Genomic DNA, 18,934 nt, shown 5'->3' with positions numbered 1-18,934 from the left:
AATCCTTCCAGGGGTCTGTGGAGTATAAGTAATTCAGTATGACATGCCCTCTAAGGTAAATCTAAATCCATTGCTTCAAAAATATTGAGGAGTTTGATGACTGGGTGGAGAGTTTTTTTCTACATACTAGAATGAATGAGTGAATTGAACAAATGAAAGGAAGAATGGATGCAGGACTGACCAACCAACTGGACTCACAATGTGACGGTGAATGTTAAATAGGGTGACCATACAGTTCATAATCTTTACCAAAACACTTTGGAGAGTTCAAAGGGGGCTGTCTTTTTATAACTATGGTGGGGTAACAGACATAAGGCACACTGAAATGTATTTAAATGGGTCTCATGCCTGTAATATGTTTAGCATGGTGCCTCACACCCAGAGTAAACGTTCAGTAACTGTTCACATGTTGTTAATTATTGTTGAATTTAGTAATTATACCATTTTTTATAATGTTTTATTAGGTTTTCTCAAGCTTATATCTTTTCCTTCTAATGGAAATATCACTGAGCTTAAGGCCAAATGTAAGCTAAATTCCTTTTGCTGAATATACTAAATATATATATATATAAAATTCCCTATTAAATTAAAAAAAAAAAAAAACCCTGTTGCTGAAAGAACTAATACAGCCTCCAAAGGTGCTTACCAGGAACAGAAAATAAATTACAAGAAAAGGCTGACCTTTTGCCAAGCTTCTGGTTCTGTGCTTTTTCAGCTCAGATAAGAAAAATCAGGCTTTAAGTGTTGTCAAATGATACAGGTGAATGTCTATAAATGAAGAAAGGCTAGTGTAACACTCAGGACAGAAAGGTAGCAAAGAAGAGTAGTAGTAACTAAAACCCTACTTATCCATTTATTGAGACTTCCTGAGATCCTCTTTTTTTGTTGTTTAACTTTAATAAGGTATGGTCACAAAATTAGTCATTGAAAAAGTTTACTTTTCAAATAAAAACCTGCTGATTCTGATTTGTAATAGACATTCCAGTATGTTTGGGTTTGGACATTTCCTTTGCTTGGTGTTGCTGCTTTTTGTTTTGAAAAGTGGTTTCTCTAACATGTAAGTGGCAATAATGGCACAGTCTTCAAATTTGTTATACTTCTTAAATCAAGTTTTCATGAAAATACACCTTTGGGATATATTAGAGAGTATTCTTTCCAATTCCATGGAATTAAGTAGTTTTCTAGAGGCGCTGATCCCAATTTTTGTGGTCTTTTCTGGCAACCCAAACAGCCCTGATCTCTTTCTGGTTTGGAAAAGTGGAATACTGCCTATGTTTGTCTTGAGTAAGGAAGCTTCTTCCTTCCCTTTGCCTCTCTGACATTCCCTACCGACAGGCACTGCCCTCATTAGGAACTGTTCTTGCAAAGAATTGAATTCCACATTCTGTTTTTATTGTAGCCATAAAAAAACAATTGGAGCCAAAATTATTTATTAAGCACCTGAACCAATTTCTTTATATACGGCCTCTTTTTGGAAAAGATGGGGCAAACAACAACCTCAGTATTTTGGAGAAACAAAGTACAGTTTTCTAAATGCCAAGGAGGCATTTATCTAGCAGACTCTGATAGCAGGAGATATGGGACACAGTAGTGTCCTGTCAGGGTTCTCCTGCTTTGTGTCGTAAATTGTTACTAGGCCTCAGATGTTTGGGGCGCCTGGGTGGCTCAGTGGGTTGGGTGTTCAGGTCTTGGTTTTGGCTCAGGTCATGATCTCATGAGTCGTGGGATCGAGTCACATATCAGGGTCTCCACGTGGTGGAGAGTCTGCTTGAAGATTCTCTCCTTCTGTCCCCACCCCCACCCAGTCACACACACGTTCTCTCTCTCTCTCTCTCTCAAATAAATAAATAAATAAATAAATAAATAAATCTTCAAAAAAAAAAAAGGCTCAGATGTTCCACATGAAAGCACTGACTGGGAGCCTATTCCTCCTATTTTAAATGAGAAACTTCTAATATATTACACACAAGTCCCAAACAGCCAATCTCATTTTCCGAAAACATAGCTATAATGCAGAAAACTTCCCCTGATTAATAGCTAGGAATTTGGGAGAGTCAAGTTCTGATCAGTATCTAGGCTAGATAGATGGAGTAGGTATAGTTAGAGTAGAAAAAGGACCGCCTTAGTGTTTCTAGGACTAACACGTGTTCAATAGCATGAAATTTTTCAGTGTCCCTTAAAACATTTTTATCTTCTGTGACTTTATTGGTTCTTTAAATTTCCACAGAAATATATTCATTTTATCTGGTCAAAGAATACAATACAGAAGTATATACAGAAAATGTTAATTATTCTCTCATTATCACTGTCTAGTACTTCTGATAACCATACCTTATATTCTTGTAAACAGAAATCTATATAAAACAATTTTTTCTCTTTTTTAAAGTAGTTTTAAAAACAAAAAACAAAAACAGCATCACACCATACACATGACTCTGGAACCTATTTTTTAACTAATATATCTTGGCTAGCCCTCAAGGGATATAGATAAGCTCATTTTTATAAAATAGGAACATATTTCCTGATATGAATGGACCTTAATTTATTCAGCTGCTTGCCAATAGATGCATTCAAGTTGCTTTTAATTTTGTTTTTATAATATTGTTGCAGTGAATACCCTCCAAATGATGCTTGTTATTTCTGCCAGGCAGATTCACAAACGATGTCTGTTTTACAATTCATTAGGTGGTATGCATGACCAAAAGAGCAAAGCCATCCCATCTCACCTCTGAGAACATCTGTCCCCTGTACCTGCTTCAGCATTGGGTGTTGTCCTGAACATTTGCTGATGTGTGTGGAGGAAAATGGTAGCCATGTACATTAGTTGACCTTTCTTTACTATTAATAAGGTTGAAAATCTGCATATTTTGGCCATTTGTGTTCTTCTTTCATAATTTGCCTCCCCCCAGCCCCTAGTTTTATTGAAATACAATTGACATATAATGTAATTTGCCTTTTTTATTTCAAAACCAACGTGGTACACTTTTAGAACATTTTATGTAATATGAATGTGCTGGTCCGGCCAACTTCCGTGATGCAGGTGTATTAAGATCATATCGCTTTGCTGATTTCTTCCTCACCAGTATTGATTATAAAGAGTTAACTTTTTGACGTTTTAGAGCAAAATAGATTATTTTGCTCAAATACTAAACATGGATTCATAAATTTAATCACAGCAAATAATAGAGCATACTCTGAATAAAGAGTAATTAAAAGATAATATACACATTTTTTTAATTTTTAAAAATTTTATTTATTTGACACAGGTGAGGGGGAGAGTAAGCACAAGCAGGGGGAGTGGCAGGCAGAGGGAGAAGTGCCCCCCCACCCCGAGCAAGGAGCACGATGTGGGGCTCCATCCCAGGACCCTGGGATCACAACCCGAGCTGAAGGCAGCCACTAACCGACTGAGCCACCAAGGCACCCAACATACACATTTTTTAAACTGAGTCTGAGAATAGCACAAAAATATTATGTACTTACTGACTTGAGTATACAATTTTTTAGGTCTTATGTAAATTTTTAAGCAATATCTTTTATTTCAGGAATTTGATGGAACTACCATTTTACACTAGCTTCCTTTTTGTATTTGTTCATGTTTATCTACTCATTCTCAGCAGCTCATACCTATGTGCTGCCACGCATTACTCGGCCACTGTGACCATTAGATAAAAATCACACTTAATGCACATGGCTGCTCAGAGGCCCTGGGAATGGGGCTGCATGAAGAATTCTCACTGAAGTGAGAAACTTCTCTAATGATGTACATATGTATTTTATATAGATCCTGAAAAAAAAATAAGATGTGGTGAATGCAGGTCAAAAGACGTCCCTACTGTTTGGGAAGGGAGGAGCCACTGAGCAGCCAAGTTCCCTCTATACCTCAGAGCGTCCCTGCCTCTTGGGGGCTTTCTGGTTCATGACCCTTGCCCCTGTCTGGGGATGTTCTCCTGTAGAAACTGAATGGAAGCCTCTCCCAAGGTTCTATTAATGTGACTAAAACTGGCTGACAGCCTAGACTTCGGAAAGACTTCCCCAAACACTGAAGGGAGTGAACATAGGGTCCAGGCATCTTGCTTACCCAGGAAGGCTGTCCGCTCACTCCCCTGGGCCGGAGCCCCTCTTCTGAGCAGCTCCCTCCACTCTCCAGTTCACAGAGTGGAGAAGCTCATAGATTACCTGAGGTGTACAGCCAGCTCCAGCATCAGACCTCCTAGGTTCAGATTGTAGCTGTGAGTCCTTGGTCCCTTTCTGACCTCAGATGCCTTGTCTATAAAATAAGAATAATTATAGTACCTGTTTTGCAGGATTAAAATACAAGTAAAATGGTTAGCATTTCAGGTAAGCGATTAATAAATGGCATCTGCCGTCCTCCAGCCTCTCTCGCTCCTCTGCATCTGGCTTGCCAGTCAGCCATACTGTCCTGCCCACTACCACCCCTGTGCAGCCTCCTCCTATTGCTCCCGTCACAGCTGTCCCTTTGAAGACCTGTCTACAGTAATGGCTGCACTTCCGTCTCCTCTCCTCATTGACTGCCCTTGGCTTCTGTCACGCTATCAAAACCATGTCCTTGGGGAGGTCACAAAGGGCCTGCCCAGTGTCATGAATGTGGTTCCCTCCCCATGTCCTCATTCTCAGCGGTGCTGGTCAAAGCCAGGCTTCCTTCTCGTCCTTGGTGACACTGTTCCCTGCTTGTGTGTCTCCTGCCTCCTCCATCTGCAGCTCCTCGTCTTTCTCTACCTGTTGGCACTGCTCAGGGCACACACTTGGGCCCTCTTCTGTCCGCACAGACCTCTCTCCCTTAGAGTTCTCCACTCTCTTGCCGCACCATGCTGGCTAATGGTTCCTTAATGTAGATCTTTAGCCCAGGCCTCTCCCCAGAACTTCCAGCTTGGATATTCAAGGACCTATTTTATCCCTTTTTGAGGGCACCTCAGACATTCTAAATTCATACACCCAAAACGAGCTCTTAGTAAATCCTTCACAGATCTGATCTTTCCTTCTTTCCCACCCAGTTGCTCAAGAAACCTGGGCAGCCTTGATTCCTACCTCACCTTCACTACCTCTCATCAAATTCATTGCCAGTTCCTCTTGATGTTACTGCTGAAGTGCATGGCGGTCCCCTTCACTCCTCCACTGCTGCCCAGGTCATGCCAGCACCAGCTCCCCTGGGCTCCCCACACCCATTCTAGGCCCACACTTGATTCTCCCTGCTGCAGCCGGACTGATCTTTGACTGTAAACCGCATCCCGGCACTCCTCTGTGTAAAGTCCTTTGGACCAGCATAATCACTGAATAGAATCCCAAAGCCTTACAGGCCACCTCACCTTCGCTGTCTGGGGTTTATCTCTCCTTCTTACCTTGCTCTTCCCTGTCTCAGGACCATCAGAGCTGCCATTCCCTGTGCTGGAATGCCCTTCTGGCCACTCTTCACCTAGCTAATCTCAACTCTGCTGGAGAGGCCTTCCTGACCACCCAAACTGAATCGGGCCCCTTTTGTTACTCTCTTTTCCTTTATTGCCTTTTTCTCAGTTTGCTATGTGTATTTGTACCTTCACTGGGCCCCAAGTGCTAGGGGTACAGACTAGGTCTGTTTTGTTCCCAATTGCTTGGCCTACACCTGGCACTTTGAATGCCACACAGGAAGCACTCCTCTTCCTTGCATGGATTCTCACCAGCTCCTTGCCATCCAGGATGATAGGGGAGGTGGCATGGGAATTGCATCCCAAAGCACAGCGGCACAAGAGAGGATCCATAGCGTGGCTCCCAGATGTGCTAGGTGGTGCAGGAGGGGGGCCACCGTGGCAGTTCTTTGCCAGGTGTGGGGAGGTGAGGGAAAGGGGTCCTGCAAGGCTTCCCAGAAGAGTTGACGCTCAGGGTGAGAATGTGAGATGAGAAAGAGGGTCAGAGGGGGGCCTCCCTCTTGCCCTTTGTCCTGTACTCTGCCTGCTTCTGTGAGAGTCCTTCTAACTCTTCAGCTTTGTTTAGCCTTGTCCCAGAGTTAATCCAGGACAAAGGTCTACAGGAGTTATGCTGAGGGAGAAGAAAAAAGAGAAATCACGAGAAATTGCACTGTGACTCCACCTATTCATTTCCTGCTCCTGCGCCCATGCTCTGGGCTCCACGCCAGCTCCTGCAGAGAAATGGCCCAGAAGCAGTGGTGAAGGGAAAGGCTTGAAGGGGTTTTGGGGTATTAGGTAGCCTTTGTACCCTCAGCTTTTATTTTTCTTAGTAAAGGCAGTAAACATCTTTGGCAGAACGTGGAAAGCACTCTGCTGTCTGTGGTGCCACAGGTGAAGAGGGAGGGAGGCCTTGGAAAAGCTGGGCTGAAAGAAGTTTCACCAGGCCAAAACAGCCCCAGTGTTCATAGAAAGGGCCCTGTGGGGACAGCCCTACTGCTGTCCCAGAGCCACCAGTGGCTCAGAATTAGGTGTCCCCCTCATGCTACCTCCCAGGAGAGGAGGTAGAACCCCTGATTGACTGACCTGACTCAGGAGGAACCTCCACATACATTCTCCTGTGGAAACAACTACACAAAATATTTGGGGCCCGTAGAGTATCGTGGTAGGGATCAGCAATGGATCTAACCAGGCCATGACTACCGATTTTGGACTTATTACTAAAGGAAAACATTTAACTTTCAAGCAACAGATTCACAAATACAGTCACTGAATATTTACTAGATGTCAAGCATTGTGCCAATCTCCGTACATGTGTTGTTATTACTGCATCGGAACCCCCTGAGAACACAGTGAGGGAGGTAGGCCCACTTACAGATGGGTACACTGAGGTTTAGCTGCTAAGTAACTTTCCCAAGGCCATCGACTTAGTCGGTGGTGGCTCTGGGACTCAAACCCAGGTCTAGTTACCTAGTTTAAATCCTTACGATGTACTGTCAAACATAACTATTTCTAAAATTTGGGATTATATACTTCAAGGCCTTCCTCCTCTTATTCTTTATCACTAATCTTCCATCACTAACACTTCCGTCACTAGTGCTTGTTTTTCCTTTTGGAAAGCATTTCTTTGTTTGGGCATTTCTCTAATTTCTTGAGTTGAATTGGAAGCAGATTCACATTATTTTGCAAACGGACACTTGGTAAATATTCATTGATTACTGTAAATATTAACTGCTGTTCGACCGTGATGAAAAGAAGATCCACAAACTGGACTCATTACTGCATTGTGATCCCTCTCAATCTTATTTTCTTAGTAACCCATTTCTGTTTAAAATGTTATTTTTGCTAAAAGGAAGAAGATTTCGCTCCCTACATCAGCTGTAGTCTGCCTCTGGCTTCGGCACCTTCCCAGCCTTGAAAAAGCAACACTGCATCTTTTTGAAAAGCTGATCTCCAGTGAGAGAAATTTCCTGAGAAGTATCGAATGCTTTTTGAAAGATTCATTACTGGTACGTGCTGGGCTTTAATGAAGAGAAAAAGCCTTAAAGAGGATGCTGGGTATCATCTCTTTTTGTCAAAGCAAGGGGAAAGGTAAACAAGAGAGCAGTTGGCACCTTTTAAAATAATCGTGTGTCTGCATTTTGTTATAAATACCCAGCATAGGGGGCTTTTCTGCATAGTTGGAGCGTGTCTTGAAAACGGGGAGAGGTGTGAGATTTACTGGATCAGTGCCCCTTAGAGTGCCCTGCTCAGGAGAATTGATATGAAGGCACACTTTTAAAACAGTATTTCTTATTTCCACATGAAAAGTACGTTTTGAAAAATGAAGACCTTACAAATGAGAGGAGGTATAAAACAAAAACCTGAAAGAAAGGTTAAAACAACTTAGAATTCTAAAAGTTTTCTTTTGGTGTAAGCCTTCTAGCCTTGAACCCTCCCTCCATGTGGTGGCTCGCCTGCCCTCCCTTGTACTTGGGACTTCTCAGGACTGGAAATTCGGTGGCTCCGTGGGTAAACGAGGGTCAGATGGCAGGACTCACAGGCAGTCCTCAGAACCTGACCGGTGAGGGTGTTTTCCCTTCGTGGGAGGCAACTCTGTGGAATTTATGTGCATTTTTGAAAGAGCAGGAATAAAGACCAATGCACCCTGAAAAAACAAGTCAAAAAACTGCGGGAGGTAGCTCCCTGGGCATCTGTTTTATGAGAACCTCAGTGGTTTCTAACATGTTTTCTCATTAGCTTTTGTAACCTGGGGAACATCGGCCACCGAGATTTTCTTCCTATTGTACAGGTGGAGAAAATTAGTTCAGAGATGGTGAATGGTCAGATCTTCAGTTGAGGGCCAGGAAAACTGGGCAGGAGAGAATGTTCACCTCCCCACTTAAGCTGAGACTTGAAAAGGGGGGAACTCTGAGGTTGGCTGAGTTCACACACCACCACCTCCCAGACACCTGTTTTGTTTTGTTTTTTTTAATTTCTTTCTCTTTCAAATTGGAGGCTCAGTTAGGGAATCCTAATTGAATCTGTTGCCGCCTTCTTCTGTCCCATTGTTCCTTTGAGGTCCCCACCAGTTCTCCCTGGGACTGCCAGGCCTTCTCCCTTACTCCACAGGCTCTTGTCTGCCTTCACGCTCTGGCTCCTCCCAGGCGGCTGTGGATGGTGCTTCAGTCACCAGGAGCCGTGTACCTGCCAGCTAAGTGGCACAAAGTGAACCCAGTTGATTTGGAAGTTTACAGTGTTTGACAGGAAAAAAAGGAAGGAATGAAGATAGATACAAAAGACTGAGAGCACAAGAGGTTTTCTGTTTTTAGGAAAATTACTACTTGACCTCACCATTTAAAAGAGTTGCATAGTAAGGTGAGAAATAAGAATGTACCTTACGTGAAAATAGTTACAGTAAAATTCAAACTGAACAAAGGCTTTTAGAAGTCCCTGGCAGCCCATTCTAAACATTACCTTTATTATCAGGAAAATCTCTATTTCTAACTTAAATGTACGTGATATAATTTAATTTTCCCTTGTCCTTTATCGGGGACATTATTGCTTTCAGGGTCCTTATTAATTTTCTTTAGGTCTTGTAGAGAAATTCCAGTTCCATCGGCTTTTCTGAGTTGGTTTGATTCTGCAGCCTTTCTTTGTTCCTGCGATTCTTCTCTGACCCTCCCCCATGTCCTTTTTACCTGTAGCCTTTGGGCTTGAGACTGCTTCAGCGACCAGCATATGAAAGCCAGGAGGCAGGCACCCCCACTGAACACTGCATTACATAGCCCCTCCCCTTTTATAGTTTAATGTCCCCCAAGCAGACAGCTTCCAAATTCGTTGATCTACAGAAGTATTTATTAGGCTCGTGTGTAGGGATTCGGAGCTTCCATTATGGTCAAAGGAGAATTCCAGAGGGTGTTATTTGGTTTAATTTATTGTGGCATTGACAGGATGTGACCTCTCTATGCCTTATGGTTCAAGGAGGTAATTACAGTAGAGAGCTGCAAGCCCCTGATTGGCGTGGGCCGCTCTCCTCAGGCATCCTGGGTCTACAGTGCCAGAAAACCAGGCAGGCTGGAATATGCCTGTGACGTGACTGAGTGATTACAAGGGTAACCTGAAGAGCCTGCTTCCTAATTGCATCATCTGATTCATTGATCGCAGCACAGATCTTGGTGCAGTGACAAGGCTGTGCAGAAGTATCAGAGAGATCTCAAAGACTCAGATAGCAAGGGCCTGCTGTGTTTTCCTCCAGAAGAAACTTGATGCCTATTACATTAGAGTTGGATTCTGAGAGTAATTAAAGTGTGATGGTCTACGTAACTTGTATTTTATATGGAGCACTGTTAATTATGCTTCCATCTCTTGGGACTGTCCAGAAATAGCCCTGGAAATTCTATGGTTACAAGATGTTGCAAAAACAAAAGATAAAAGTGTGGTACAGGTTGTACAAAGGGAAATGATCTCCCCAAATGTGCTTTGGCCTCTCGGGGACTTGAAAGCCTGGTTGTTGGTCGTCGTCTTCTTCCTTCTTCCTTTTGTAGTTTTTTTTTTTATTTATTATTTTTAATTCCAAGTAGTTAACATACGGTATTATATTAGTTTCAGGTATACAATATAGTGATACAACACTTCCATACAACACCTGTGATCTTCATGACAAGTGCACTGTTAATCTCCATCCCCTATTTCAAGCCTTCCCACACCCAACTCCCCTCTTGTAACCAACCATCAGTTTGTTCTCTATAGCTAAGAGTCTGTTTCTTGGTTTGTCTCTTTCCCTTTGCTCATTTGTTGTTTCTTAAATTCCACGTGTGAGTGAATTTATATGGTATTTGTCTTTCTCTGACTGGCTTATTTTGCTTAGGATTATACTCTCTAGCTCCATCCATGTTGTTGCAAACGGCAAGATTTCATTCTTTTTTAAGGTTGAATGATACTCCGTTGTATGTAGATCCCACATCTTCATCCATTCATCGATCAGTGGACACTTGGGCTGCTTCCATAGTTTGGCTATTGTAAATAATGCTGCTGTAGACATAGGGGTGCATGTATCCCTTTGAATTAGTGCTCTTTTAAAAAAATTTATTTATTAAAAAATATTTATTTATGTAAGTAATCTCTACACCCAACATGGGGCTTGAACATAAAATGCTAAGGTCAAGAGTCACACACTCTCCCAACTGAGCCAGCCAGGTGGCCCTTGAATTAGTGTTCTTGTATTCTTTGAGTAAATACCCAGTAGTGTGATTGCTGGATCACACAGTAGTTCTATTTTTAACTTTTTGAGGAACCTCCATACTGTTTTCCAGAGTGACTGCACCAGTTTGCATTTCCACCAACAGTGCACAAGGGTTCTTTTTTCTCCACATCCTTGCCAACACCTGTTGTTTCTTGTGTTGTTGATTTTAGCCATTGTAACAGGTGTGAGGTGATGTCTCATTGTGGTTTTGATTTGCATTTCTCTAATGATGAGTGATGATAAGCATCTTTTCATGTGTCTGTTGCCCATCTGGATGTCGTCTTTGGAGAAATGTCTGTTCATGTCTTCTGCCCATTTTAATTAGATAATTTGTTTTTTGGGGTATTAAGTTTCATAAGTTCTTTTTTATTTTGGATGCTAACCCTTTATTGGATATGGCATTTGCAAATATCTTCTTCCATTCTGTAGTTTGCCTTTTTGTTTTGTTCACTGTTCCCTTTGCTGTGCAGAAGCTTTCTATTTTGATGTAGTCCCAATAGTTTATTTTGCTTTTATTTTCCTTGCCTCAGGAGACATATCTAGAAAGAAGTTTCATATCTAGAAAGAAGTTGCTACAGTCGAAGTCAAAGTTACTGCCTGTGTTCTCTTCTAGAATTTTTATGGTTTCAGGTCTCACATTTAGGTCTTTAATCCTTTTTCAATCTAATTTTGTAATAGTGTAAGAAAGTGGTCCAGTTTTATTCTTTTGCATGTTGCTGTCCTGTTTTCCTAACACCATTTGTTGAGGAAACTGTCTTTTTCCCACTGGATATTCTTTCCTGCCTTGTTGAAGAGTAATTGACCATATAATTGTGGGTTTATTTCTGGATTATCTGGATTTTCAGTTCTGTCCCACTGATCTTTGTGTCTCCTTTTGTGCCAGTACCATACTGTTTTGATTAATACAGCTTTGTAATATAACTTGCAGTCCGGTATTGTGATGCCTCCAGCTTTGCTTTGCTTTTTCAAGATTGCTTTGGCTATTCGGGTCTTTTGTGCTTCCATACAAATCTTAGAATTGTTTGTTCTAGCTCCGTGAAAAATGCTATTAGTATTTTGATAGGGATTGCATTAAATGTATTTTCTGTTAAGACTAAGTAATAAGGCACTGATCTAATATTACCTGAATTCTAAATGTATGTATATCTTTTTGAGTTCTAAAATAAAAACAAGGGACGCCTGGGTGGCTCAGTCATTTAAGCATCTGCCTTTGGCTCAGGTCATGATCCCAGGGTCCTGGGATTGAGTCCCTGCATCGGGCTCCTTGCTCAGCGGGAGCCTGCTTCTCCCTCTGCCTGCCGCTCCCCCTGCTTGTGTGCATGCACACCCCCTCGCTCTCTCTGACAAATAAATAAATAAAATCTTAAAAATAAAATAAAAACAAATTTTCAAAACCTGCTTACTTTTGAGACTCTCCCTTTGGCTTTCATGGGCTGAACTGCCCCCAAGTTCATGGCTACCTGCCACATCTGGTGCCTCCTAAATAAATTGCAGTATTAGCCTCAGCTTATCATTTACTCTGCAGACTGAAACTTTTCAAAGCAGATAGTCTGTGTTTTCCTTGACAGAACACACACTGCAAGACTGTGATCCATAGCTTCAGACCTACCTTAAAAATTGATGTCACCAAAGCAGTGAAAGCCACTTGCTAAGTATGCATTTTTTTTTTTTTTGACACTGTTTGGTTTCCCAAGGCTGACCAGAATCAGAAGGATGTTATGTTTTCCAGTTACAGTTCTGTCTGTGGAGCCCAGAAGGCTATTGTTTCTCTTCCACATTTGAATGAGAAGTGCTGGCTGGGTGGCACGGTGGCGCTGTGCTTGGCTGCCCTGCTGCATGCCGGGGCCGGGATGTACCCTGGTTCCCATGCCCTTTCATTCACTCATTCCTTGGCTGACCCCGCATGCTGCCTGCCCCTCCAGCTGGGTCCAGAGAAGCTGCTCCTTCACCTTTACAGACACTTTACCCAGGAGAGGGCGGGGAGGAAAGGGGAAAGGGGGATGGGATTCATTTTGTTTTTGTTTATTTAGATTTTGAATCAGAAAATACTCCTCATATTCCCTCCTACCTGAAAGTCTTTATAGCTCAATTAAAATCATTTCTTTATCTTGTCAAGTATACCTCAGTAAAGCTTGGGGCGGGGGAAGAGTTCATTCTTAATTTAATAAGAGCTTAAGAATAAACATGCAGATACTTCAGTGTCCTCCCTGATGTGAGATAGGATGTGTTCTTGTCTTCATTCTCCAAAGAGCAATTGTAGCCACTTCAAAAAGAAAAACTTCCTTTACACAACTTTGCAAGCACAGTTCCCCTTTAATAAAAGATTATACTGAAGAATTAAATCCACATCCCAGATGATGTCAGTTTTCAGTGCTTAAATAACTTCTTACTAATGTTCTAGGGTTTTCTTTTCCTGCTTTTTCATTAGCAGTCTTTTAAGCATTTCTTTTTTTGAGCTCTTTAATGTGGTGCATGTAATTTAGCAGTGGTCAAATAGGAAAGTGTGGTGGTGGCTTATGCTTATAGCAAAAAGGTCAAGAATCTGCATCTGGGACAGTAGTTGCACTTCCCAGCATTGACCTCTCGGGGGCACCAGACACACACACACACACACACACACACACACACACACACACACCCTCCCCCACTCCAAGTGTCATCTCTGTAAAGAAGGAGACCCAGTAGTTGCACTTCCCAGCATTGACCTCTCGGGGGCACCAGACACACACACACACACACACACACACACACACACACACACACACACACACACCCCTCCCCCACTCCAAGTGTCATCTCTGTAAAGAAGGAGACCCAGATTGCAAGTGCTGGGGAATCTTACCTGTTGGGGGCGCAGGACATTGCAACCAGCCAGTCAAATGAAGGGAGAGAGAAAAAACAAAAAACAAATACAGTTCAGTGTTCGACCTGGGGTTTCAGTGCCACTTAGTGACTGAGCCAAGAAGCAGCAGGAAGCTGAGGAGCTGTCTTCCTGATCAAGCTGCACGAGCTCACTGGACGGAGGCCACTGGGTGAGGCTAGAAAGAAGGTCAGGTTTGGGCATCTTGTTCTGCATCCAGAGCTGACATCCCTTATGTCTTAAATGCTCTTGGAAAGCACGGGTAAATTTAAAATACAAAAGTACATTTGGTGCTTAAGTTGTTGTTTTTCTTTCTTTTTTGTTTTTTTAAAGATTTTATTTATTTATTCGACAGAGATAGAGACAGCCAGCGAGAGAGGGAACACAAGCAGGGGGAGTGGGAGAGGAAGAAGCAGGCTCATAGCGGAGGAGCCTGATGTGGGGCTCGATCCCATAACGCCGGGATCACGCCCTGAGCTGAAGGCAGATGCTTAACCGCTGTGCCACCCAGGAGCCCCTGTTTTTCTTTTAAGGCCAGGAATGATACATTTATCACTAATTAAACAATAACTGCATTATGGAGTACTGAAAAAAAAATTGCTTGTAGTATAAACAACATCTGGTAAAGATTAAAAAGAATAATTTTTCCAAGCTCAAATTTGTTGAAAGAAACTTAAGTGTTTTGAAACAAAATAGGTCCTGAAATATAAAAGGGATATTTACAGTCTTATATTTAGCATTCTGAAAGGAGAAAAGAAGAAAATGACATAATAAAACATACACATTAATAAAAGTGCTTTACTTTACACAATAGATATGGAGGTTTCATATATGTCGATATCTTAAAAACCAAATTGTTTTTTGAACTCCATAAAAGAGTTTACTATTGGAATGAATCTTCTGGAGAATCCCTTTTTTAAAAGAAGAAAGTTATTTTCTGATAAATACAGTCACCCTTTAATTCTATACATATATCACCACAGGGGCTGCCACACCGGTCAGGGGTTCAGAGAAGTGGGCTGGGCCTAGAGGGCAAGCTTCTCACCAGCCATTTCTTCTTGAAGAGAATGACCATTCCTAAGTAAAATATTTAACTATTTTAAAACAGACCATGAAAGAGAATCTGTTCCAGGCTTCCTGAACTTCGTCTTATCTCTTATATCCAATTTCCCTCTATCTTTTTTGGATAAAAATATGTGTGAAGGATGGTAAGTGGAAAAGGCTTGAGAACTTTTCTGTTTCCTCACTGCCCTTTTTTCTATGAGGCATTCACTTCTGTCTGTGAATTACCTCAAATCATAGTACAATTTCCCTGTCTGGTTTTTATTCTCTCTCTTCTTCGCCGCCTCCCCATACTCAGTCGAGCACACACAAGGAATCAGAAAATGATAGGAAAGATTTCTTCCATGAGAATCCTGTTCTTCCATGTTCTCAGGCCTCTTTCAAGTGACAAGTGGCTTGTAGTAATCCTTGATGAATTGAGATGAAAATAGCAGATTAGGCATCAAGGGCAGAGAGTGGGCATGGGTGTTATTTGTACAGTTGGCCTCTCCCTCACCTTTCCCCCACAGTACAGGCCGAGAGCACACGGCCACTGCACATTTCTTCTGTGTTGACTTTGTCTTCCCTCATTTTGTTGAGGGCTGGGAATGGGCTGTCCTAGGCAGAGCGGAGATAAACGATGCATTTCTGGGTAGCTGTGGGAGATGGGAAGGGGATGCAACCCAACAGAACAATCTGGTCCATAAGAAAAGGAAGCCAGAATCCGGAGCTCTCCATCATCATCTTCTGTTCATCCTCTGACATTCAGTGAAAGGATTGGGGGAGGTGTGAGGGGAGGGGAGAAGGGCAAAATGTGTTTATTGATGGCCTCTTGGTGACATAGTTTCCCTAGACTTGAAATAATCCATACATGGAAATCGTTAGGCCAGATGGAGAAGAGCAGAACTTGAGAAGGAACAGATTTTGGTAGGATAGAGAAAAACAGACAAACAGATGGAACCCAAGATAGTTGTTCTTTCCCTCATTTTTACAGGAAAGATAATCGCCCAGATTGTAGGGCTTTAGAGATAGGGTTCGAGGCTCTGGGTTGCAGAGTGGCCTGTGGTGGGTTACTGTAGGGTCCCATTCTACAAATAAGACAGGGCACAGAGTGGTTAAATGTTTGGCTCTTCCCTCACAAGGATGCTGTAAAGATTTGGGGGCAGGGGAATTTATGGCTTCCAAAGAAGCATAAATTAAGACTTTAATTCTATTTGGAGGATTCTCTTGACAAGAAAAGCAGCTTAAGGGGTGCCTGGGTGGCACAGTGGTTAAGCGTCTGCCTTCGGCTCAGGGCGTGATCCTGGCGTTATGGGATCGAGCCCCACATCAGGCTCCTCCGCTGTGAGCCTGCTTCTTCCTCTCCCACGCCCCCTGCTTGTGTTCCCTCTCTCGATGGCTGTCTCTCTCTCTCTCTCTCTCAAATAAATAAAATCTTAAAAAAAAAGAAAAAAAAGCAGCTTAAGTTTGCTTTTGTGATTTGATGTCACTGGGACACATGCCTGGCCTGTGAGCACTCCAGGCTTCATGAGGGGACTCACTGACCCTGAAATTATGTGCTCGGGAAGTGTAAAGAGCCTCATTTTAAAAACCATCAGTAAAGGCGGTGAATGAGAAAGAGCCTTTCACAGCTCTGGGGCAGCAAGGAAGACTGGTTTTTAAATCAAACTCTGTCACTGCTGTTTCAGCAAGGTTCTCCTGCCTCCTGGCATCTTATCTGTTGTAAAAAGCTAAAATGGGTTGTAGAAGCAGGCTGAGAGCAAACAAAAGTCTGAAATATTTAGACAGAAGGAAATCTAAGCAGAGAGTCCATTGGCATGGAGAAAGCAGGCGGTTCCACATATTCTGGAGACATTTAAAACATTGGATTGAGCGGTTTTGATAGAAAACACTGCATAAAATAAAAGTATGTCCAAACTCTAGTTCTCTCTTAACAAACTGAGTACGTTCTTGCTTCTACCCCTTTATTTTCATGGCAGCCTGTTCTACCCGTTGGATTTTCTTTTCGTTGACCATTTAGAAATCCCTGTAATTAGTATTTTTTAAGATTTTATTTATTTGAGAGATAGCGTGAGCAGGGTGAGGGGCAGAGGGAGAGACATCCCGCTGAGCAGGGAGCCCAATGCAGGGCTTGATCCGGGAACTTGTCCTGAGCCAAAGGTAAACGCTTAACCCACTGAGCCACCCAGGCACCCCCCTGTAATTAGGACTGAGTGATTTTCTACTAGCATCAAATTTACATAGTGACACTGAATTAGTTAGACCATTTGGATCAAAAGGAATGGTTCTATTTTACCATTTCCAATTTTGGTTTTCTATCAATGCATTTTCAGGCTCTGTGTGTCTGTCTGCTTGTGGGCATGTGAAAGTGTTATTTGGTCTTAAACACTTATTCAGGCATATTGCCCATCTATGAAAGTTAAAAATTTTATAGTTTGCTTTTCCCTTCTTGTTTGATTTTTCCATTATGAATACGTAGAAACATTTTATGATATTTTCTGGGCACTTATCCAGTGACCTCTTAATCACTGTTATTATTTACAGTGGTTCTGAGACACAGGGAGAGTAACTGACTTGCCTGAGATCAAAGCCAAAAAATAATTTGCCTCCCTTCTGTTCAACCATGGTCCTGCCAGATTATTTCTTGAGTACATAATGAATTTACCTATGAGAATTTTAGTTTGTTTTTTTTAGATAAAAATGCACATCAATGAAGGATTAGGGAATGTGAGTTACTCTACTTAAAGAGTAGCAATTTATAACTTGCAAAGCACACATCTCTCTCTTCCAGTAATTAAAAAGAAATCTTCCCATCCTTTCAACAAGTGGCAGTGTTCTTACCTGGAGCCGGCTGTGACAGCCTGTAGTGGCAGAATCTGAACACTAGATGGCACACGTTCAATGTTACAATTCAAAAGGCCAGGGCAGACTGGAGAGTGGAAAAGAAAATCTATGGAGATAGGCTCCATTCTTTATTCAGCGTGGCTCAGAAAACTTGTGAGGCAAAGTATATCCTTTCTTCTTCTTTTCTTGTTGAGGGGGCTATGAAGAAATGTTTATCAGAGCTGGTCATATCAAGTGCAGTAGGACTCAAAGAAATGTCCCTTGTAGAGCTTAATCCACCCACATTTGGAGGCTACTGTAAAATCTGTTTCAGAACACAAATGGCATTTTCTTTTTTCTTTTTTAAAGATTTTATTTATTTATTTGTCAGAGAGACACAGAGAGAAAGAGCACAAGCATGGGAAGCTGCAGGCAGAGGGAGCCTCTCTGCTGAGCAAGGAGCCCGATGTAGGACTTGATCACAGGACCCTGGCATCATGACCTGAGCCGAAGGCAGTTCCTTAACCTACTGAGCCACCCAGGTGTCCCACAAATGTAATTTTCATCTGGCTTAATCTTAGGCTTTGAGCCTGGCTGAAAAGATAGGGAACCTGGGTCAAGCCCACTGAAGCCCCATCTAGGCCACAGTAGGTCAACTTCTGCAGATTGAAATCATCAAAACCATCACAAAAATATTCACAGAATAAATTTCTTTTCTTATTCAAGATGATGCTATCTATATTTTATTTTCATTAGTCCTTTTTTCATCCTAAATAATTTAAGCTGCTAAATTCATAGTGTACTAAGGTGTTATATTATTTAGTCCAGAATTGTAGTGGTCACTGTTTTCCTCGGTAATAATTCTAAGTAACTATGTAGTCATTGCCTAATAAGGAGGAATGAAAAAGAGAGCCAGCCCATACCTGACCTTGGGGCACTTCTGGGCCATGCGGGGTGGTCAGACACATGGGCAAGTGTAAAACTAGCAACACAGGCAGGTTCTGCCTTTACTGCAGCGCGCTGGCAAAAGGTGTTTTTAAATTTCCCATGATATTTATTGATTCTTTCTCTGGATCATATTGGTCTTTTGGAGAAAATGTGGAACAAACAGGAGTATAAAGAGGAAATAAAGCTTGCCCATAATCTCTTTGCTCCTAGAGAACCAGTTTATGTTTGTAATGCATGGCTTTTTCCATGCACTCAGGGTTGTTCTTGTTTTTTTCTAAGCCAAAGGAATATGCCCATTTTCTAGACACCAGCAGTTCTAGACAACTCATCTCCCTGATAATAACCAGTCATATGTTATCAATGAAATGCTTCTGATATTTTACTTTCTTTTGGTCTCTTCCTTTACAGCCTGAAGCAGCCTGCCACCCTGCCATATTCAGAATTGTTGATGAAATGTTCAGGTAAATGATGTGTTGTTTTTGCTAATAATTGATCTAGAAAAGCTCAGTTTCCAAATGTGAATAAAAAATTTTGTGGTCTCTGGCTATACCATGGGGAAGTTAGTTTCTGATTCTGTCTACCCCTCTGAGCTATTTGGTAAAACCTGAATGTCAGTGTATATTTAAAAGCCAATGCCTT

At 42.0% G+C, this 18,934-nt stretch overlaps 1 protein-coding gene across 8 annotated transcripts in view; it reads left to right on the top strand.

Annotated features, from left to right (window-relative positions):
- The window catches only part of FANCC (FA complementation group C), a 282,752-nt gene that overhangs the window by 223,443 nt on the left and 40,375 nt on the right, over positions 1–18,934 (top strand). For all 8 annotated transcript variants that reach the window (XM_034646675.1, XM_034646674.1, XM_034646671.1 and 5 more), the window contains 2 exons: positions 7,252–7,408; positions 18,704–18,756. In XM_034646675.1, coding sequence (XP_034502566.1) covers positions 7,252–7,408; positions 18,704–18,756 — 210 coding nt within the window. The remainder of the gene's footprint in view (positions 1–7,251; positions 7,409–18,703; positions 18,757–18,934) is intronic.

This window comes from Ailuropoda melanoleuca, chromosome 17, assembly GCF_002007445.2.
Source record: "Ailuropoda melanoleuca isolate Jingjing chromosome 17, ASM200744v2, whole genome shotgun sequence".
NCBI lineage: Eukaryota > Metazoa > Chordata > Mammalia > Carnivora > Ursidae > Ailuropoda > Ailuropoda melanoleuca.
The sequence above is the reverse complement of the archived record's forward strand: the minus strand, read 5'-3'. Positions and strand labels throughout refer to the sequence as shown.